The sequence below is a fragment of the Capra hircus genome (assembly GCF_001704415.2).
Source record: "Capra hircus breed San Clemente chromosome X unlocalized genomic scaffold, ASM170441v1, whole genome shotgun sequence".
Lineage (NCBI taxonomy): Eukaryota > Metazoa > Chordata > Mammalia > Artiodactyla > Bovidae > Capra > Capra hircus.
The window spans coordinates 32,937,396-32,960,289 of record NW_017189517.1 but is presented as its reverse complement, the minus strand read 5'-3'; the positions used below and the strand labels follow the sequence as shown (position 1 = coordinate 32,960,289).

The following is a 22,894-nucleotide window of genomic DNA, read 5'->3' as shown; positions in this document are numbered from 1 at the left end:
CTGCTTGTGAAACTCAGCTAAGAAACTATAAAAGGGGTGGTGGGCAGTGGCATATTGTCAGGACAGATCCAGTGCCTCTGTCCCTCCGTCCCAGAATTCCAATGGCATTACCAGCTCAGACTGAGAGTCCTCTGTGGACCTTACATAGTAGGGGAAATACAAAGGGTGAAAGCCCCAGACTCTGCCTTTGATGTAATTTCCTTTGAATGGGAAAGATGAAGTCACCATGAAACTGTAGTCCAAGGCAGCAGTCTTGAAGTTTGGGGTTAGAGGAATCTTTATCATGTCATCCAGTGGTTTTTCAGCATCCAAAGACCTTGAAGGCCCATAAGTGGTTGGAAACAGCAGTCAGGATTATGGAAGCCACTTCCTGAAGCAGATTGCCTCATGGACATCTTTCTTAGCACAGGGAAGATGATTCATCTTTATAGAAAATTGTGCAACAAAGCACTTTATCACTGAGCATAAGGCACAGGAAGAAAAGTGAGCCTTTAGACCTTAATGGAAATCTTGTACTTAATTAAGATTTAGCCACAACCTCCTCCAGGAGACAGCTTTAGGGAAATTGCCTGGCAAATTTATATTTGATCTATTCTGCCAATATGCTGAGACTTAACTGAAAGCAAATTATAAAACTGACAGTACTGACTGAAATTTAGGAGGGGAAAAATGCAACTACCTGAATTCACTTCAATACAGTGAGGAGTGCTAAGTAAACAGACCCACCACTTGTATTTATATGGTATTTTATACTTCTCAAAATATCTAATAACCTGTTCATTCACTATGATAGAGGTGGTGGTGTTCATTGTTGTTCAGTCACTAAGTCATGTCTGACTCTGTGACCCCATGAACTGTAGCACACCAGGCTTCCCTGTACTTCACTGTTTCCTGGAGCTTGCTCAAACTCATGTCCTTTGAGTCAGTGATGCCATCCAACCATCTCATCCTCTGTCATCCCCGTTTCCTCTTGCCCTCAGTCTTTCCCAGCATCAGGGTCTTTTCTAGTGAGTCTACTTTTTGCAAGAACCATTAGGAGCACCGACTCTGGAATTAGCTACCCCAGCTTCTGAATCCCAATTTGGCCACTTCCTACCATGTAACCTTGTTTGAGTCAACTACTTATGCTCCTCAAGTCTCAGTTTCCTCATCTGTAAAATGGGCATGACACTAATACCATCTACCTCATTGAGTTGTTAGGATGAAATGCAATATCTGGCTCAACAAATGTTGAGCACAAAGTCAGTGCTCAACAAATGGTAGCTCTTACTATCCTTACCACAACCCTTGGACTGCGGTGCTTTCAAAGGGGCAGAACCCTGAAGTAACAGAGAAACAGTATGGTTCTTTGCTGCCAAAGACCCGATTTTCACAGAACTTGTTGCCTATTTTTCTGTAAGTTTTTATTTCTCTTAACCACCAGCTGCGGTCAGTGTTCATTCCCACTTAAGAAGAGTGAAAAAGGAAACCCGTGAGCATTTCCTCAATTCCTGTGTCATTTTAGGACATCCTTATCTGGCCACTGTAGTGATGTTTCTTGTTCATTTCGATGTCCCCTCTCATCCTACAACTGTTCCCTTGAACTCATGAAGCCTTCAGTAACGTCACCTTCATTGGGGAGGAGGAATGGAAAAGACTCCTTAAGCTAGTGGAGCCCAAGATCTGGTCTCTAGCTGCAGGCACACCTCTGACCTTGATTCTAATGCTGAAATGCCTGCATTGTGGGCGCTGGGTCTGCTCATTTCCAAGCTTTGTTCCGAAACATTACAATGGAAGCACAGTTCACCCATCTCAAAGCCCTAAGAGCTTTGTTGTCTGTGTGAAAGCTGTGGTAACTGAGAACTCATCATCTCACATTAAAACTGTAGTGTGATTGAGGAAGCATAAATAAGAGCATAGACTTTGGAGTCACACAGACATGAGATTGTATAACTTTTTTCTATTATGGTTTATTACAGGATATTGAATATAGTTCCCTGTGCCACAATAGGACCTTGTTATTTATCCATTCTATATATAATAGTTTGCATCTGCTAATCCCAAACTCCCAATCCAACCCTCCCCCTCCCTACCCCACCCGCCTTGGCAACCACAAGTCTCCAAAGTCTGTTCTCTATGTCTGTGAGTTTGTTTCTGCTTCATAGATAAGTTCATTTTTGTCATATTTTAGATTCCACATATAAGTGATAATCGTATGGTACTTGCCTTTGTATAGTTTCACTCTGTGACCTTGGCAAGTAAGCTGCTGTCTCTGAATGTCAGTTTCATCTGTAAAATGGAAATAATGATACCTCAAGGGGTTATGCAAGTTATGTGAACTGGTTCATGAGTAACTTTTAGCAGAGTGCCTAGGACATAAATCTTAATGAATGGTGGTGATTTTATGGCCCATGAAATCAGTGGCAGTAATTGTAAACATCTTCTGTGGGTAACATACCTTAAATTGCTTTACTCATTTCTCACATGTGGATCATTTGATCCTCACAACCTCTTGGTGAGGTAGTCACCTTTCGTCTGTGAAGAAATAGATTCAGAGCAATCAAGGGATGTACTCAAGGTCATAAAGCTCATTAGCAGCAATGCTGGGCTGAGAAGGTCCCAGTCCAGGCTGAATATTTGCATCTTTGCTTCACAGCACCTTTGAGGTGGTGGTTAGCAAGTACAACCTCTTTGAATTGAGCATAACCTTGTGAAAAAAAAAAGTCTAAATGGCAGCTACAGTTTTTCTGTTCTCTGAACCATGTGGTGTTTCTCTCTGTGTCTTGTGTGTTGTCCAGCATGTTGCAGAAGTACAACAAATATGACATCATAAAAGTGCCCTTTGCAGCACAGCTGAGGGTCATGGTGATATATGGCTATGGCAGTACCAGTTCCCACCAAAAGGAAAATCTTTCTCAAGGCATGTCATGTGGTTTTGTTCATGCTGCTCAACGGGTACCAAATGTCCAGAGCCTGGAAATGGAAATTCTTGAAATATACTGAAACACATCACTAGACCTCTGGGGACTCCTTGACTGTTTCTCTTCTGACCTGAAAATGACGAGGCATCAACTTTAGTGAACCCTAGGGAAAGGATGGAAGGACAAAAAGATAGGAGCACTTTTGACCTCTCTGTGACATTTGCCTCATAGCCATACTCATCTTGGAATACTTTTCTCTTGGTTTCCATGATGTCATAGATTCAGTTCCTCCACTTCTTTAATCGTATTTCTCAAGGATCCCTTGTTCCTCCTCTAGCCCCTAAATATTGGTGTTCCCCTGAGATCTTGCCTTCTGTCATTCTGTGTCTTCCTGGGAGATTGCACCTACTTCCATGCTGATGGTCTCCAAATTAATATTTTCAGCCCACATATCCTGCTCTCCATTGAACCATTCCATAATGCCATATAAACATGTTATGACTGCTGCTCTGTTTATATTTATTGTCTTAATTTTGCTGTCTCTATTGAGAGGAATGTTGCTCAGGTGGCACTAGTGGTAAAGGATTCACCTGCCAATGCAGGAGACACAAGAGGTGCAGGTTCAATCTCTGGGTTGGGAAGATCCCCTGGAGAAGGAAATGGTAACCCACTCCAGTATCCTTGCCTGGGAAATTTCATGGACAGAGGAGCCTGGCGAGCTAAAGTCCATGGGGTCAGAAAAGAGTCAGACACGACCGGGTGACTGAGCACACACATTGAGAGGAATAGATATAGCTAGAGAGAAATTTTTCCCAATCACATGTGAATTGATGTTCCTTTCAGCTTTTTATTGTTGCTATGTAATAAAGACAAGGTTCTTAGATCTTTGTTATGCTTCCCACTAGATATTTCTAGTATAATTTTTATTGAGGTATCCAATGTGTCACTGTGTTTGTTCTCTCTTCTTTGTACGTAGACTTGTAGAAAAGTTATATATTTGAGGACCATTTATAGATATTTAGTCTTTGTAGAATGTTTATGTTTATTGGTAGAGTCTTCATAAAAATTTAGACAAATTTTTTATGAAACTGATAAGGGCTGTCCAACAGGCCAAAACCAGAATAACGTGTTCTTAGAATTCTCTTGGAAATATGATTACTGGTGGCAGTCCAGTGGCTGCTCATTTAAGGGGCCTCCCACATCATCATATTTGTTATCAGCATACCAACTTCATTAGCTTTTTAAATAATCATCATTCTAAGCTAGTTGTTTACTCTCATTTCCTAAAAACAAACTGAAGCACAGTTCTGTCTCGAATCCTGAACAAAAGGTAAAGGCTACACTGGGGATGTAATGAACAGCATGATGACTGTAGTTAATAATACTGTTCTGTATGTTTCAAATTTGCTAAGATAGCAGATCTTCAGTGTTTTCAACATAGCAAAAAGCAAAACATAAAACAATGTGAGATGATGGATGTATGAATTAGTGTGATTGTGATAACCATTTCCCATCGTGTACATATACCAAAGCATTAATCACATTGTACATCTTAAATATTTACATTTTAAATTTGTCAATTATCCTGAAATAAAGCTGGAAGACCCCCTAAAGCCTAAAAAAAAACCCACATTAGTCCTCCAACACTCCTCTGGGCTTCTTGGGATAGAACTCTATTTGTACCCAGATTTCTATTTAGGGTCCTGAGACCAGTTAATCCCGCTACTAGCATCTCTGCCATCTTTGGCCAATGTCCAGAATAGAGCTACTTTTTGAAACCTCTCTTTTCCTGTTTCCATACTGCCCGTGCTTCCTCATCTGTGGCTTTTTATCTAGACAGGCAGAGTCCAAACCCCTAAGAAAGGCATATGAGATCCTTCTTAATTTGGTCTTTACTGGTCTTATTTATTTTTATTTATTTATTATTATTATTACTTTTTTTTTTGCATCACGGTACGTGTAGCTTCTCTCATACTGCATTGTCTGTAATCTTCTCTTGGTCTTAGTACATGTTGTTCCTTGTGCCTGAAATGTAACCTTTGGTTACTTGTCCTTTTAAATTCAACTCAAGTATACTTCCTCTGTGAAGCTTCCTTCTTCAGGCTGTTGGGAGCCCCTCTCTTGTCCTTCAGTAGCTACTTGTTGTCATCTTCACCCTGAGCTGCCATGGCCAACACCCATGAAACTGTTTTCCTCGAGGGCAGGGACTAACTAGTTCATCTCTTGCCCTAGACCCTGGTGAGCTCCTACTTATCCTTCAATACCTTGCTCAAGGGTAGCATCCTCAGACACCTGTGGGAAGTACTAGCTACCCTTCCTGCACTAACTTTTCAAAGCATCCTCCTCCTTCTGGGCACATATTAGACACTCTATAAATACTGAATGAAGGATTGAATTTATTCATTTATGAAGATTTATTGATTGCCTCAAGATTGCAAGAACAATCCAAGAGTGGAGCTAGAACTAGCCATTCTTGTTTGGTTGGAGATAATTTTGGGGGGTTTATAAAAAGACCTAACTAAAAATCAACTCCAGAAATTAAAATTAGGGAACAATATGCAACTTAGTTCTTAAATGGAACATGAAAGAAAGTGGTTTATTTTCCCACATATTATAGTCTTAATATATTTTTCCTCAAAGAAGTCTGTTCTACCCATATATGACATTAGGTCTGGAAAATGCTTTGTGTTACCCATACTGGTCCCTTCTATGTGTTACCAGGATCCCGTGTTCTGCCTTTTGAAAGTCTTATACATGTTACTTTCTTCCAGAGTTTTAAGATCTGTTTTTACATAAGACCAGAATCACTTAGTTCAGGAGAAACAGCTGCCCAAACCTTAGAAACATGATCTAGCATGGTTGGAGTATTTGTTTGCTGGAATATACTCTTGAATAATGTATAACACCACCCTAGTACTTCCCATTTCTCAAACCCCAGCAAACTCCTACTCATCCTTCAATACTCTGCTGAAGTGATATATGTCTGATCTTCTCTGAGAACATTTGTTACCCTTTCTGCTCTGTCCCTCTAAAGCATCCTGTGCCTACCTGGGTTGCATCCCTTTGTATTTCCTATTGCATGTATGCGTGTCCACCATCCTTATTTAACTGTGAGCTCTTTGAAGACTGGGACTGGTCTTCATACATCTCTATTTGTATATATCTCCATGTACCTGACACAATACCTGGTAGATATGAATGTTGGTGATGTGGAGATGAGAGGCAGTTCAGTTCAGTTCAGTCGTTCAGTCGTGTCCGACTCTTTGCAACCCCATGAGTCGCAGCACGCCAGGCCTCCCTGTCCATCACCATCTCCTGGAGTTCACTCAGACTCACGTCCATCGAGTCCGTGATGCCATCCAGCCATCTCATCCTTGGTCGTCCCCTTCTTCTCCTGCCCCCAATCCCTCCCAGCATCAGAGTCTTTTCCAATGAGTCAACTCTTCGCATGAGGTGGCCAAAGTACTGGAGCTTCAGCTTTAGCACCATTCCTTCCAAAGAAATCCCAGGGTTGATCTCCTTCAGAATGGACTGGTTGGATCTCCTTGCAGTCCAAGGGACTCACAAGAGGCTTCTCCAACACCACATTTCAAAAGCATCTATTCTTCAGTGCTCAGCCTTCTTCACAGTCCAACTCTCACATCCATACATGACCACAGGAAAAACCATAGCCTTGACTAGACGGACCTTAGTCAGCAAAGTAATGTCTCTGCTTTTGAATATGCTGTCTATGTTGGTCATAACTTTCCTTCCAAGGAGTAAGCATCTTTTAATTTCATGGCTGCAATCACCATCTGCAGTGATTTTGGAGCCCAAAAAAATAAAGTCTGACACTGTTTCCACTGTTCCCCATCTATTTCCCATGAAGTGATGGGACCAGATGCCATGATCTTCGTTTTCTGAATGTTGAGCTTTAAGCCAACTTTTTTGCTCTCCTCTTTCACTTTCATCAAGAGACTTTTTAGCTCCTCTTCACTTTCTGCCATCAGGGTGGTGTCGTCTGCATATCTGAGGTTATTGATATTTCTCCCGGCAATCTTGATTCCAGCTTGTGTTTGTTCCAGTCCAGCGTTTCTCATGATGTACTCTGCATAGAAGTTAAATAAGCAGGGTGACAATATACAGCCTTGACGTACTCCTTTTCCTCTTTGGAACCAGTCTGTTGTTCCATGTCCAGTTCTAACTGTTGCTTCCTGACCTGCATACAGGTTTCTCAAGAGGCAGGTTAGGTGGTCTGGTATTCCCATCTCTTGAAGAATTGTCCACAGTTTATTGTGATCCACACAGTCAAAGGCTTTGACATAGTCAATAAAGCAGAAATAGATGTTTTTCTGGAACTCTTTTGCTTTTTCCATGATTCAGCGGATGTTGGCAATTTGATCTCTGATTCCTCTGCCTTTTCTAAAACCAGCTTGAACATCAGGGAGTTCACGGTTCATGTATTTCTGAAGCCTGGCTTGGAGAATTTTAAGCATTACTTTACTAGCATGTGAGATGAGTGCAATTGTGTGGTAGTTTGAGCATTCTTTGAGAGGCATGAACATCCATATCAAACACTTGCCTTGAATGTGCAGGTATGGTTATTGGTACCAATTTCTCACCTAGTAGGATAGCAGTCAAAAAGTGTGTTTTCTTCCTTCTGAACTCCTCCAGTCCCTCTTTTTTTTAGCACTCTTCAATTTGCAAAACACATGCCCTTACCTATTCTGTAGTTGTATTGTTATCTGTATATTTAATATACATTTTATGTAGAATATGCAGCCAGAGATGAAACCCACTGTTCAAGCCTATATAATCTCTTTCGGGGCTGGACATTTACTGATGTTTATCTCTTTATTCCCAGCACCTCACATGGTTCCCAGTACATAAGTCTCAATAAATATTTGTTATTGAAATAAATGAATACAAGCACAGATGGGTTGGTTAAGAGGCATGAGTTACTATCTGACCTCCTTATAGGGTAGCAGGTCTCTGTTTTGGTCTTCAGATTCTTTGAAATGAAAGTCAATCAGCAATCCATAATAAGAAGGCATGTACCTGGTTTCTTTTCCTATAAAAAGCAATGTCGGGCTGACATAAGATCTTCCCTTTTCCTCCCTTTATACAGCTGTATAACCTGCTGGTGATTGGCTGACATAATTGTAAGTGCAGGGAATGTATTAGGCTCAATCTTAAAGGAGAAAGAACACTCTGAGATGACCATTGCTTGACACAGAATTGTAATACAAAGTTATATATATTTATTTATTATGAACACTCAGCTTTCCTCCCCTTTTCCTGCCCCCCCCCCTTTTTTTTTGGTCATGCTGCATGGCACGTGGGCTCATAGTTCCCCAACCAGGGATTGAACCTGTCCCCGCTGTGGAAGCGTGGAATTCTAACCACTGGAGTGTCAGGGAAGTCCCTTCCTTCCCCCAGTTTTGGTCAGGATGTGTCCTAGGCCATAGTTCTGGCTCCACAGGAGTCATTGGGAACTACTGACTGAATCCCCCTGCTGATTCCCACTCCCTGCACTGAATCCTGCTTCTGCTTCATCTGCACTTTTCCTACCAGGATATCATTTCCCTCCTTTGAGAGGTAAGGGCTGGGCCCTATGATCTCAGTCTGGGGACTTCCCCAGGCCACAGAAAGACTTAGGTATCTGACAGCCTTCTCTTTGTGTGTGCAGGTGAGTACTGGGGCATCAAAACTGACCGTGTGCTAGAGGAGGGGTCTGCTCCAGCATGAACCAGTCATGAGCCATATCTTAGAGAAGTGGGCAGTGGCAGCTGCAATCATGTGGCTGAGTACCCAGCCGCTAGGAGAATGAGTCACTTGGTGGATCTGAAGCTCGTAAGTGAACTTAGCTGGTACAGGAAAGCTAGCAGGCTTGATTGTGAGGTCATCCTTTAGGCTTTTGGTTTCTAGAGGAATTTCTTTGGGTGGACTGTAATCTTTTCTTAGACCCAGGGCCAATTTTCTTTAAGACAATAATAATCCATTTCGGTGGGGGTAGGAGATGGGGAATTCCTACAGCTAAGGCTGTGGCCAGCAGTTTATCCCCTACTATTTGTGAAGTGTGATAGATGGAAATTGGGTCTGATCATTTCCCATTCTTCCTTTTTTTAAAGATAATATTTCCTCTTCATTAACTATAGCCCCCCACATGCTATATAGACACATGTTCAGCTCTTTTGTAAACTTTGGTTGAGGGGCAAAAGCTGAGGAAGAGTTGCTGCATTTTATACCAGTTTAAATTCTTTGACCTCCAGTTCTGGCAAAATGTCTTTTTTGGAGGGGTGGTGGGTAGAATATGAGCTTTGCTAAATGATCTAAATTCCTAGTTTAGAAAAGTGTTATGTGAATGTCTCAGTTGATCCCATGTAGCTCTTCTCTTTAAATGTTCAGTGGGTACCTTCCCTATAGAAAGCCAATTTGAGTATAGACAAATTGAGACTAGAGCAAGTTCCTAGGTCGATGAGCCATAAGGCACAGGTTTGAAAACAATGTCCAGACATCTCTATGTATACAAAGAGCCCTAGAAATTTTGGCAATTGAATTTTTAGCCTTGAGTTTGAGGGAATTTGTGACTCTTTCCCCAGCGTCGATCAGGGAAGGGTGTAATTATCACCCATGCATAGTCACAGAGAACAGTTAGAACCCCAGAGACTCAAGATGTTGGTTTACCATATCCTGTTCACTTGGGCTGCTCATCTGCATCTAATTTTTTCTGTCCAACAGCTTCCAAGGATACTGTGTTCTGTTTTGAGAACCAGGAAGTGTTTTACTACTTGGTTTTACTTCTCTTCTCCCCGCCACATTTATTTGAAGCATCTTTTACTTTTTTTAAGCTTTAACAATTTCTACCTCTGTTCTTCATGCATCTTATTTTCTCTTCTTAGAAGCATCAGTGTTGGAAATGAAAAGCCCAAACCTGTAATAATGCATCAGTTTGCAAATATAAACACACGTCAGACGGTCATTAGCATTTTCTTGGCATTAGCTCATGCAGCATACACAATGAATAATAAAGGATGGTGCTGCATCCATTTAGAAGCTTAGGGAGTCGCTCAAATAGGGAGCTACTTGTCCCACATAACATGTGCAGTATGCCGTGGTATACCTATTAATTTCTTTATTTGCAACCTATCATTGAAATTTGCAACTATAATATGCTGGCTTATTGGATTTCATTAATGTGAAGTTCCTGATGCAAACAATGGAAGTCACTCAGAAAGATGTTAGCAGAGAATAGGACTACAGCAGAACTGACCTCATTTGCTCTTGTGTGTGAGAGCATGAATGTGTTCTGTGTGACCATGTTTTGTATGTGTGTCAGTTGTGAGCTATCTTTTGCAGGATCTAAGACTGAAACAAGGCAGCTGTAAAAAGAGCTAGTGCCTCCCTTACTTGTCTGGCTGCTTTTGCAAATCTGCCTAATAAGTAGTTCAGCTCCTCATGATCAAATGATCTTCGAAATGGCTTCCCTCCATTACACGCTGTAATGGTATCTCCCAGGCGAGGCTCTCTGAAACAGCACACCCCTGTCTCTGATAGCAGAATTCCCTTGGTGAGTGCCCCAGAACAGACAAGCCCCAAAACAAGGCCATCTAAGAATTGGTCCTACCGGCCAACGAATCTTCCTGGAGTTGTATCAGTAAATCTTCTAGCCTTGGGTCTTTGGATGAGAAATGCAGTTGAAATCAGTAAGTACCAGCCTGAAGTGGGTTGAAATGAAAAAAGGTAGAACTGTCATATGAATATTTGGGGAGGATGAAAGTGTACGTATAAAGAGAAAGAGTGTGTGCATGTGTGGGTGGGTTTACCTGGATCCACATTGTAATGGTATCAAGGGAAGGGAATTGAGGAGAGTTCGAGATTCTAGTCTCGGTTCTTGCAGTTATTTTATGACCCTTGGGTAAGTCATTTAACCTCTATGCCTTGTTAATTCCCCATGTGGAAAATGCAGATGGTGCTCCCTTCTTCACATGTTGTTGTCCGGCTCAAATAAGAGCAGAGCTTGAATAAACTCATGGTCATTACAAGGTCATATAGTGAACAATGAGGTGTTGATAATCCAAAGGTGGTTGGCTTCTCCATGATGCCCAATTTCTTGGCCAATAGACTAGTGCCAAAATGTCCAAACTCCTTCTTGGCTCAGACCTGCTTGGAGTAAGCATATAGGCTTATTCAACATGAAGAAAAACGTACTCAGAGCTTCAACAAATGCATAGAACGTATAGAGTTCCATTCATTCCCTCACATGTGTACTTAATGCCTACTGGGAACAAGGCACTGTACTAAGCAGTATGAAAGCATGACAGTTATGACTGAGGAGTTCTTACCCTCTAGGAGTTTATGATCTAGTGAGGGGGATGACATTTTTAATGACTACGTGCAGTTGGAGACAAGATGATCAAAATGCTAAGTTGGGGCCATCTGGCCAGCTATTGTTAGGGGTCAGGCTCTCGTCTACTTAGCCTGGGAGTGGGGATTTAGGGCTACTGAGGGACACAGATGTGGTGGCTTTTCCTCCCTATAAAATGGGAAGAATGCCCTTTCTCCCTTCTTTTGGCATCTTAGCCTATTATGGGAAACAATGGCTGAAAAGTTGCTAGAAATCTTCAGATGCAAGTTGTTGTAAAATGTATATTCTTTCAAAGGACAATACATTGTCCCCTTTGTGGAAGGCCAGGTGTTTTGTTCCTTTTTGGCAATTGAAAACAGTTCACTACATCTACTTACACTGCCAATCATAAGCGTCTGGCTACTGCAGTTGCTAAGAATGTGTCTAAGGTAAAGTGGGTTTAGTATCAGCATAGGCTAGTTAGCAAAGCATCATTTGTGTCCCCATCACAGTTTATACCTGGAAGCACAGCTAGCCATCTTGAAAAATGTGTACTTCTGTTCACAAGGGAGCCCAAGAAAGAGCCAGCAAGTAACTCTTGGATCCTTTTTCCCACAGCCAAGTATAATTCAGTGGATACACCATTCTCACAGTAGAAGCAGTAACCTCATCCCAAAATACAAAGAACAGTCCAGTGTTGGTATCTTTGTCTAAGGAGATGTTGGCTGACTTTAAATCTGTGTCAGCCTAATACCTCCAAATCTGGAAACTTATTAAAAGTTCACTTCCTCTTGATCTGTAGAGCTAATTCTTGCTATAAAGATTTACCCAATTCTAGAAATTTGAAATGCCCTCATGTTCTATTAATGTCTTAACATAGTGAGAGTTCTTTGACTTGTTGACTACATTTTTGTGATACCAGAATCAATCTTCTTATGTGTGCTTGTCAGTTTGATTGTCATCTCATCAGCTCCAGGTGTCTTGCAGCCAACCCTATTATTTTTGTAGGTATCTCAGAAATGTCAGAAACCTTGGAAATTTCCCCTGGGCTGCATCTCATTCCTGTATTATATCCTCTAGTTTGATATGAGAGGGACATAAGCAGTGTTGATGGGCTCACCGATTTATAGTAATGGCCTTGTGTGGCTGGTGGTTTGAGAATTTTACCTCTGGGTTTATTAGATCAAGGCTGTGTGTCTGCTGGCCTAGGCTTTTGTTTTTGAAAGGAGGCCAGTATTAGCTTGTTTCTCATTGGGAAAGTATGCAAATAAACAGTGATTTAGATTTTTGAAAGCAGACGGAATAATACAGACATGCATTGTCTCTGTATGGTATCAGATACCATTGTCTCTGATGGTATCAGATCTGGTGAAAATATTGATTTCAGTTGCCAGTGGCTCCATAGATGGTCTTGCAAGTCGTAGGGCCAGTATTTCTGGATTCTCACCTTTCACACATGTGAGTAGAGCACCTGTGACAAATGGGCACAATTGGTATTTTTGATTGTATCCAATTCCACACTTATGTCATGGTATGAATTTTGGCTACATTATCTAGAATATATTTGAACACCTGTCTTTCCCGTTGACTCCTGGGAGATGCAGGTTGGTGGCTTTTTTTTTTAACCTACTGAATGTTCTCTGAGGGTTTCATTTGGTACCACATTAACAGAATACATTTGGAAGAATGAGAGAATGACCAGTATATACAATGCCTAATCATTTCATCTAAAGTTGCCATGCATCTTGATAAAAGTTTTCCTTTGAAATACTTTGTAGTAAATCTCTTTGTCGAAAGGCGACTCAGTGAAGGGATATGTGTGTGTGTGTGTGTGTGCACATGTACGCACATGTGTGTGCACCTGTGTGCACATGCCTGCCCTTGCATTTGGGGGTGGGACCATGGGAGTAGATAGGAGAGTGAGAGAAAAAGGGAGATAAGGAGGGAGGGAAATAAAAAATTAATCTTTTTTGTACTCTGAAAGAGGGTTGTTCCAGCTTCTTGGTTATCATGAGACAAGAGGCTCATTTCTTACTGCTGATGAATTTCAATTGTAATTACAGAACCTTGGTAAGCCACATTAACTCCCAAGGGCTGAACCAAAAATATACCATCTGCAAAAGCCATTTGAATTCTCTTGGGAAAAACCTAGTAGCCAAGTCTGAAAGCAATTTATGAACAGATACAAGCTGTTGCTGGGTGTCCATTCAAATTAGTTGTTCCTCCAGCAGTGCAAAGGGCCATGTTCTAAAAGTGAAATGACATGGCTGGTGGCTGGGTCCGGCATGACCCACACTTGCAAGTTTCTTCTGTGTTGCAGAAGTGAACAACAACAGTTAAACTTTAAAGATCAACAGTTTTTCGATTGGGTTCCTGGAGAATAATGGTGCTTTTGTACAATTCTTGAAGTAGAGCCTACAGCCACCCCAAACAAAATAGTCTCTTTCAAGATCTTGGAAATAATGACCTCATAGGCAGATTGAACCAGCAATCCATTAATAGTTTCCTTTGTAGAGAGGTGTTTCAGGGGAGGGACCTGGCTTCGTAAATCAGCATTGTTTATAAACATAGCAGAATAGACTCCCCCTTTTTTTCTATGTCTGTGGAATAGCTGGAGATACCTCCCACTTGGGAAGCAAATAGATTAACAGTAAGATTGCCTTACAGGGCCCTAGCCTTTCTCCACTGGTCACCTAAAAGTATACTCTGAAGCCCTTGCTTTTAAGATGAGTTAGCGATAAGGAGTCACCCACATTATTCCTTGGTCACAAACTCAGAATTATCTGGGACCATTAGAAAAAGATGAAGGTTGGTTGTGCCTTGTAAAGGGTCACAAAGAACTGGCATAATATTAGATAATTTGAGCAAAACAGAATCTGAAATGTCTAGGTAAACTGAGTGTTTATTTGCTTCATGTTCCTATTGTGGAAATGGGCCAAGATTCTTCAGTTTCATTTCCATCTCTGTAAGAGATTTATCTCAGCCCTTCTTATAATCCCTTGACGAGTTGAACGGAATTAAACCGATTCCAGTTTGCTGGGCAGTAGAAAGGTGTGCCATTTAAGCTGGGTCCCTTACAGAATGCCTTTGATGTGGACAGTGGCAAGTATGTGGTATTCATATTTTTGGCAGCAATTTCTAGTCGAGTATAGGAGAGTATAGTGTGAGTTCTATATTCCAAGTAGCCCTTTTTAATCTCGACCTGAAAAGAAACAGGGCATCTACTTTTTGAGTCTCTAGCCAGAGAGAGTATTTAAGGATGAAAAAGGCCACTGTTAGCCACACCTAATTATCCACAACAAAGGTGCCTAGTATTTTGGATTACCTGGGTGCACTAGAACCCTGAATGGCTCAGACTCCTACTTGCCTTATTATGTAAGATCAGTTTTGTATATCATTTTAAAGGGGCCATGTATGTTTCTCTGGCTTCTGTCATCTCAAGTTAAATATGTCCTCAGAAAATAGATATCATCCAGAATATGGTGGCTCTCTCTCCCCATGAGACACATTTTTCAGAAATCTGTTTTCTAGGTCTTACTTAGAATCCTCAGTTCTTTTGCAATAACTTTCAAATTTCATTATTTTTACCAAGATTCTGTACATTTGAGCTTTATTTAATAATCATCTCAGATTCAGGCATTATTTTTGAACCCAGAAAGGAAAACAAACAAAACACATACAAGGCGAAAAAACTAGTGCTTTTATTCTTCATCTGGCAAATTCTTCTTCACTAGTAAGTAAAAACCATGAACCTGTCTGAAACAGAATACCATTGGTAAAATCAGTCTTAAACTCACTTCTCTTCTGGAGAAAGAATGAATTGAGAAGGATCAAAATGTGAAAGAGAATGTAGACCTGTTGGCACTGATTTCATATGCTAGTTAAAATATTGACCAGTAGTCTATGGATATACTTGATCCTTGACATCACAGTTTCTTTTTCATTTTACTTTGTGCTATAGTTTCACCAACTTCCCTGGTGGCTCAGTGGTAAAGAATCCGCCCGCCAAGCAGGAGACGCAAGTTTGATCCCTGGGTTGGGAAAGATCCCCTGGAGAAGGAAATGGCAACCCACTCCAATATTCTTGCCTGGGAAATCCAATGGACAGAGGAGCCTGATGGACTACAGTTCATAGGGTTGCAGAGTCAGATACAACTGAGTGATTAAACAATAAAGACAACACAGTTTCACCCATATAGGAAAATGTGAGACTTACAAAGCTGGTGGTGGTAGTGACAAAACATTTACTACTGAATATTTTCACTGTCACGATTCCCCCCAAAAAACTAGAATTGGTCTTCATTCATTAAGATAATGGAAGGCATGAAAATTAGGCAAAGGAAAATAGATCTCTTGTGCAAATCAAGGTCTCACCAATCATTGTTTGTTGGTGGTCACCTGTGCATATGGAGAAGCTATGAATTGGTACTCAGTTATTTTTGAATACTTACAGGCTCTATATATTTAAGAAAATTTTTAACAGTAAAATTTTTTAAATTTCCACTTAATGTAATATAATCTAGAATTCATTACTGAAAATAATAAACATGTAACCTCTGAAGGGCTGAAAAGAATGATAGCAGGTTTTTTTGTTGTTGTTGATTTTTTTTTTTTTTTACTTTACAATATTATATTGGTTTTGCCAAACATTGACATGAATCCGCCACGGGTGTACATGTGTTCCCCATCCTGAACCCCCTCTCATTAGATATGTTATTGGAATAAAGTGATATGCTGAGTTGTGTTTGGAGAGCTCTTTTACTGCTAATTAGTGTCAGTTAATACTTGATGAAATTACAAAGATTTTGTTGCAGTAGGATTTGATTTTCCTTGTATTGGAAGTAGAGATTCACTTGGTAGGTACTCTTTTTAAAAACTGAGGTATAGTTGATTTACAATGTTGCATGTATTGCTGCTGTGCAACAAAGAGATTTAGCCATATATATATATATATATATATATATATATATATATGAATAATATATATATCATGCATTACTTTTCATTATGGTTTGCCACAGGATCTTGAATAGAGTTCACTTGTTTTTTATCCATTCTGTATACATTAGTTTTCATCTGCTAACCTCAAACTCCCACTCCATCCCTCCCCCAACCTGTTTCCCCTGAAAGGTACTTGTAACACCTGCCTTGGAATGGCAAGTGTCAGGGCCCTAATGGAAAGACTTGAACTAGAGTGGGAAGACAGCCAGGAACCACAACATTTCCTTGAGTTTGTGCTTTTCCAGTTCACGTAACCCTTCAGTGGGGTGAAACCCAAATGTGTTCAGCTCTCAGCACAAAATACTAGAGAATAATGAAATTAAGAGCAGATTAGTTGCTAAGACCCAAACTGGTTCTTACGAGCCTGTCACCCCTGTCAACTCCCTTGTTCCCTCTTCCAGGACATAAAATATGACAAGGAATAGGGTTACGGTGTCTCCTCAGGAAACAGGCCTCTCCTTGGAGTTCCTCTTTGCTCCTGGTGACACTTATCTCTGTGTTGTCATCTACTCTGTTACTTGAAGATGGAGCAGTGCTTCCAGCAGTCTACCCCAACTCTGCTGAAACTACCTGGTTTTCTAGAGTGTCTCTCAGTTCTTTCACATAAAGCAATAGAATGTGTTTTGTTCATCAAGTACACACAGGTAAGAATCAGATGCCGAAGGCATCCCAGTATCAAAGTGACTAACATGATTGTTGTGGGGGTCAAAAATCAATAACCAGGCCTATGTCAATTCTAGACTCTGAGGAGGTGGTGCTACCTGACCAAAATGATCATTGTTGTTCAGTAACTCAGTCCTGCCTGACTCTTTGCAACCCCATGGACTGCAGCACTCCAGGCTTCCCTGTTTGTCACCAGCTCCCAGAGTTGGCTCAAACTCATGTTCATTGAGTCGGTGATGCCATCCAACCATCTCATCCTCTGTCACCCTTTCTGCTCCTGTGCCCAATTTTGCTCACAAAGAGGAAAGATTGTAAATTGTGCATTAAAAGACTGTGTGTGGACAGCAGAAAATAAAGTGTCTTTGGGAGAAAGCGTCTTAGGTATTTGTATCTACAGGTTGAAAAAACTCACCTTTGCTTTCCTCTTTAGGAAATTGCATCATTGGGCCTTAGGGAGACAGCTCCCTTCCCTCTAGAAAAGGAACCCCTCAGGAAGGTTATTGTCAAACTTGAGATAGCATGATACCAATGCTTCTGTTTCTAAGATGTTAGACCTCCTGTATATACCAGATTGTTTTTCAGACCTCTCTGAACTCCTGTTTTCTCCTCCTCTTCTTCAGGAGCTGTGCAATCAGTTATAACTGAAAATGTCTGACGGTCTGGATAATGAAGAGAAACCCCCAGCTCCCCCACTGAGGATGAACAGTAACAACCGGGATTCTTCGGCACTCAACCACAGCTCCAAACCACTTCCTATGGCCCCTGAAGAGAAGAATAAGAAAGCCAGGCTTCGCTCTATCTTCCCAGGAGGAGGGGATAAAAGTAAAGTATCAGTGGCCGGGTGTTGAAAAGGGGCTAGTTTATTCTTTCATTGTCGCTTTCTTTCTCAAGTCATTTCTTAAGCATGGGCTGTTCAGGGCCTGCCTGACTTTTGCATATCCATCTTCAGAGGTTGCATTTTGTCAGAGGATGATGTTTGATTGACTTACTGTAGGTTTACAGAAAATACACTTAAATGCTGTGTTTGCCTTTCACATAACATCAAATTCAGCAGTAAGCCACGGGAAATCATAGCTAGAAGACTGTTTTACAGATATGAATAGTGCCTTTCTTTCTGATAAAATTTAAAGGAGAATTTATAGTAATCCCTTCCTAACTACAAGTTGTCCTTATTAGGAATTTGAGTATTGGTGGATTTACTTCTGTATACCATTTTGACAACCATGAAAATGTTGAATTGAGCATACCTAAGTCAGTCCAAGTGCCACGTTATTGTCTGTCTGACTATATCACAAAGTGTGAAGAAATTTCTGAGTCATTTGTTTCCTCTACCATTCTTCTGCCAGTCATCCCCTACACAGTCAGCCTATTTTGCATTAAGTATCACAACAGTATATTATCATTTATCCTTGGGCCTCAAATATCATATGCTGACACTGTGCATTGGGGAATATAAAATCCTCATAAGTAATTGTCAGGTTGCATTAATTAGCATAAAGCCTAAACATGGCTTCTGTAAATGTGACTATTGTGGCAGAAGAGAGTGAAACCAGGTACAAGGACTCTAGCACCAGAGAAAGTCGCTAAAGGGCAAGAAGAGTAATATCTCTTGAAGAGAAAAGGGACACTCTTAAGCTTCTTAAAGGTAAAACAGATAGCTTTATAGGTAGCTTATATTATATTAATGAATTTCCATAAGGAAAGCTGAAACTCTTATTGAGGCCAAGATTGCCTCCTGTATACCTATGGCATGTAATAAATGCTTTATCCCTTGTGACACAAGGATGGAAAAGACAGAAATGTTGTTAAACCTCTGGATTGAAAACAAACAAAGGAATAAGAAAACACTTCCCTGGTGGCTCAGATGGTAAAGACTCTCCCCACCAATGCAGGAGACCCAGGTTTGATCCCTGAGTCAGGAAGATCCTCTGGAGAAGGGAATGGCTACCCACTCCAGTATTCTTGCCTGGAGAATTCCATGGACAGAGGAGCCTGGCAGACTACAGTCAGACATGACATAAGTGACTAACACTTTCACTTTTCCATGAAAGGGATCTCCCATCATATGAGAGGAATTTTTGAAGACATGTTTTCAGACACCAAAGTGGATCTTGGAAAAAAAAAAAAAAACCTGCCAAGAGCAATGGATGGTTTGAGAAATGCATGGTGCACCTGGAAATGCATGCACGACCTAGAAACTGAATCCTAGGTGACAGTGGTGCTAAAGAAAGAACCACTAGATCCTGCAGCTCCCGTGGTATATCTGCCACAACTGTAGAAAGCAGCTGAAGAGTAGAGTTGTGTGTGTGCACAAATCTTTGGCGCTGTTGAGACCGCCATGGTTTGGAAGCCCTTAAACAATCCTGTTTGCCCTTTTGAAGAGCATGAGCCAACTGATGCTGACATGAGGCCAGCCAAAACAGAGAGGCTGGTGTTTCTGTTTTGTGCCAATACTTCAGGTGACCTCACAGTGAAACCAGTACTGGTGTGCAGAAAACTAGGCCCATATCCTCTCAGAGGAAACAACTAAGCTAAGTTTCCAGCATACCAGCATGCAAATAGAAAAGCCTGATGACTCCCTCTCTCCTTAAGGAATGGGTTTAACAGTGCTTTCTTGCAGAAGGTCAAGAAACAACTCTAAAGAAATCTTGAATTCAAGGTCGTATTGATTCCTGCTTGTCCTTTTGGTTCCTCAGATGCATTGGCAAATGTGCATCCTCGTTTTAAGATTGTCTTTATAACCAGTGGCATGATTCAGGTCCTGGAACCCTTAGACAGTGTTTAGTCTGACCTTTAAGGAGACTTATGCCAAGCTAATGTATAACTTTGTTGTTCAGGATCTTACAAAGTAAGTGCATGAAATTCCTACACCATCACTCATGCTGTATTCTTCATAGAAGAGGCATTAGATAGTTTAACATTAATGTGCCATGGGAGATTACTGGGCATATACCCAGAGAAAACCATAATTGAAAAAGACACATGTACCCCGGTGTTCATAGCAGCACTATTTACAACAGCTAGAACATGGAAGCAACCTAGGTGTCCATCAACAAATGAACGGATAAAGAAGATGTGGTACATACACACAATGGAAGATTGCTCGGCCATAAAAAAGAACAGATTTTAGTTCTAGTGAGATGGATGAACCTAGAACCTGTTATACAGAGTGAAGAAAGTCAGAAAGAGAAAAACAAATATCACATGTTAATGCATATATATGAAATCTAGAAAAATGGTATTGATGAACCTATTTACAAGGATGGAATGGAGATGCAGACATAGCGAATGGACTTGTGGACACAGTTGGGAAAGGAAAGAGTGGGGCAAATGGAGAAAGTAGCATCAACATTTATACATTATCATGTGTAAAATAGATAGCTGGTGAGAAGTTGCTGTATAACACAGGGGGCCCAGCCTAGGCTCCAAGCAGCAGCCCAGCCCTGCTCTGTGATCACCTGGAGGGGTGAAGTAAAAATAAGTATGTATTCTTCATAAAAGAGGCATTAGATAGTTTAACATTAATGTTAAACTAATTTCCCCCATTAATGTTGGGGGAAGGGGAGAGATGCTCAAGAGGGAGGTGATACATGGCTGATTTGCATTGTTGTACAGCAGAAACCAGCACAACATTGTAAAGCAATTTTCTCCTAGGATGGGGAACACGTGTATACCTGTGGCAGATTCATGTTGATGTATGGCAAAACCAATACAATATTGTAAAGTAATTAACCTCCAATTAAAATAAATAAATTTATATTAAAAAATATGTTCCTATGGGGAAAAAAATATGACATGGGAGAAAATTGGACTAGAGATAGAGAAGTGTCTTTCAGTGATTTCTCCTAAAGACCTTAAGAATATTGGAACAAGAAGAAGCTGTGGGTGAGGATGAACATTTGGCGCAGGAGCAATCATTGGCTGAAGTTGAGTCTGAACCTATTGATGCTGATTTAAGTGATATGCTGGGCTAGAGGATGACTCAGGAAGCTCGTGGGACCCCAGAGGTGATTATCGTAAGTGACGATGAAGATAATTAGGAAGCTATAATACTGGAGACAAATACAATTATAAGCAACAAGAGAAAAAATTTTAGAACAAGATTAAAACCTCCCCCAAGAAAGTAATGAAAAAAATATGTGTACCTTTACATATCAAAGCTTACCTGTTCAGAGCTTGAGTGATTTAGCTGAATTCTTTAAGAGGTGCTATGATGCCTTCTAAAAAAATCACTTTGCACAGAAACCATCTTCAGCAGAGCTTAAATCATCAGGTGGTACCATTTAATATGATTCCTGGACAGCTGATAAACTGCCTTTGTACAAGTCTTGAGTGATTTAACTGAATTTATGAAGAGGTGGAGTCTTTTTTTTTACAACACCATGTTCAGAAGAAAGCAACCTCAGAAGAGCCTAAATCATTAAGTAGTGTCATTTAAATATCTGTGCCAGACAGCAAATAAGCTGCCTTCAGACAGTCTTTATTGCAGCATTATTTACAACAGCTAGAACATGGAAGCAACCTAGATGTCCATCAATGAATGGATAAAGAAGATGTGGTACATTTACACAATGGAATATTACTTGGCCATAGAAAGAATGAATTTTAGTTTTTTTGAGCTAAAGATTTGCACTCTATGCAGACGTGCTATGGTGTCTTCAGAAAAAGACTTGCGAAGACAGAAAGTATCTTGAAGAGCCAAAGTTGTTAAGTCATGCCACCGAAATTCACTTGCTTGTTAGGGCTAAAGCCCCAGTCAAGTTGTTTTAATCCCAGGATCAGATTAGATGAAGACTCTGAGAGCACGAAGATCCATAATTTGAACTAACAGTCCACCTCTGTTTGTTGCTTCACCATCACCCCAAATTTCCATTGCCATGAGTGGGTACATCCTAATCACCTCTGGAAACCATTTCAGGCTCTAAATGGAAACTATACAAGCCTATCACTTTTAACTAATTCAAGCTATGTAAATTTTCATTATTCTGTTTATGTAATGTACTGTTATTATTTTGTTTTACTGCATAAAAAATATTTATGAGGACTTTCAAACATTCACATGTGACCTCAGTTCCCCCTGGTTTTTTTTAACCACAAAAAATTATCATTTCCTCAGTGGAACTCTCCTATCTAGGTGAGGGTTATTGAAGAACTTGACCCTCATAGGTAAGGAGGGGTTGCTGTTTATATGTTTCTGCCTGTGAGTGATGACTTGGGTTATACCACAGTCAGTCTCCAAGGAAGGAAAAGAGCACTGTACTTGGGGTCTGGAGACTTAGGGTCAAGGCCAGCTCTGCCACTGATTATTGTGACTTTGGGCTAATCACTTAGTTTTTTTGATCCTCAGTTTCATCACCTGTTAAATGAAGATAATAAGACATGGCCTACCTAGCAAAATATTTTTTATAATCAAATGTAATTCTCAATATCAGAGTGCTATTAAAAGTAAAATTTTAAAGTCCTAAGTAATTTTGAGGTGTTATTATATCTGTATCATTCTGGAACTTTACAAACAACTAAAAAACTAGGTTTTAGAATTCTTGTTTCTTGTTTTAAGTAACTTTGTCCATAACTAGAATTTATATGTCAGTTAATAGGAATTTTTTTTAAGTTAAAATCAACCCAAAATTTCACAAACCAAAGATAACTAACTGGGTTGGTATTTTTCCTCCCAGTTCTTCTCATCGTATGGAAATGGTCATCATTAATAAAAACTTGGAAAATAAAGACAAACATATAGAAAAGATAAAAACCACTCATATCCACAAATCTCAGAAACAATATTAACATTTAGTGGCTTGCTTTCCATACTTTTTAATGGCTATATATATATATATATATGTAGTTTTTTATATAGTTAAAATCATAATATATCGTTTTATACCAGCTTTTTCACTCAATATTTTATCATGAACATTTTCCCCTATGTTTAAAAATTTTTTCATAAATACAGTTTTTGATGGTGTAGAATATTTCATCATATAGTAGCATCATGGTTTATTTA

The 22,894-nt window shown here is 40.2% G+C and overlaps 1 protein-coding gene across 4 annotated transcripts in view; it reads left to right on the top strand.

Moving 5' to 3' along the window:
* Positions 1-22,894, top strand: part of PAK3 (p21 (RAC1) activated kinase 3) — a 127,832-nt gene that overhangs the window by 11,502 nt on the left and 93,436 nt on the right. For all 4 annotated transcript variants that reach the window (XM_018044121.1, XM_018044122.1, XM_018044119.1 and 1 more), the window contains one exon: positions 17,511-17,712. In XM_018044121.1, coding sequence (XP_017899610.1) covers positions 17,538-17,712 — 175 coding nt within the window. In that variant the 5' untranslated portion in view covers positions 17,511-17,537. The remainder of the gene's footprint in view (positions 1-17,510; positions 17,713-22,894) is intronic.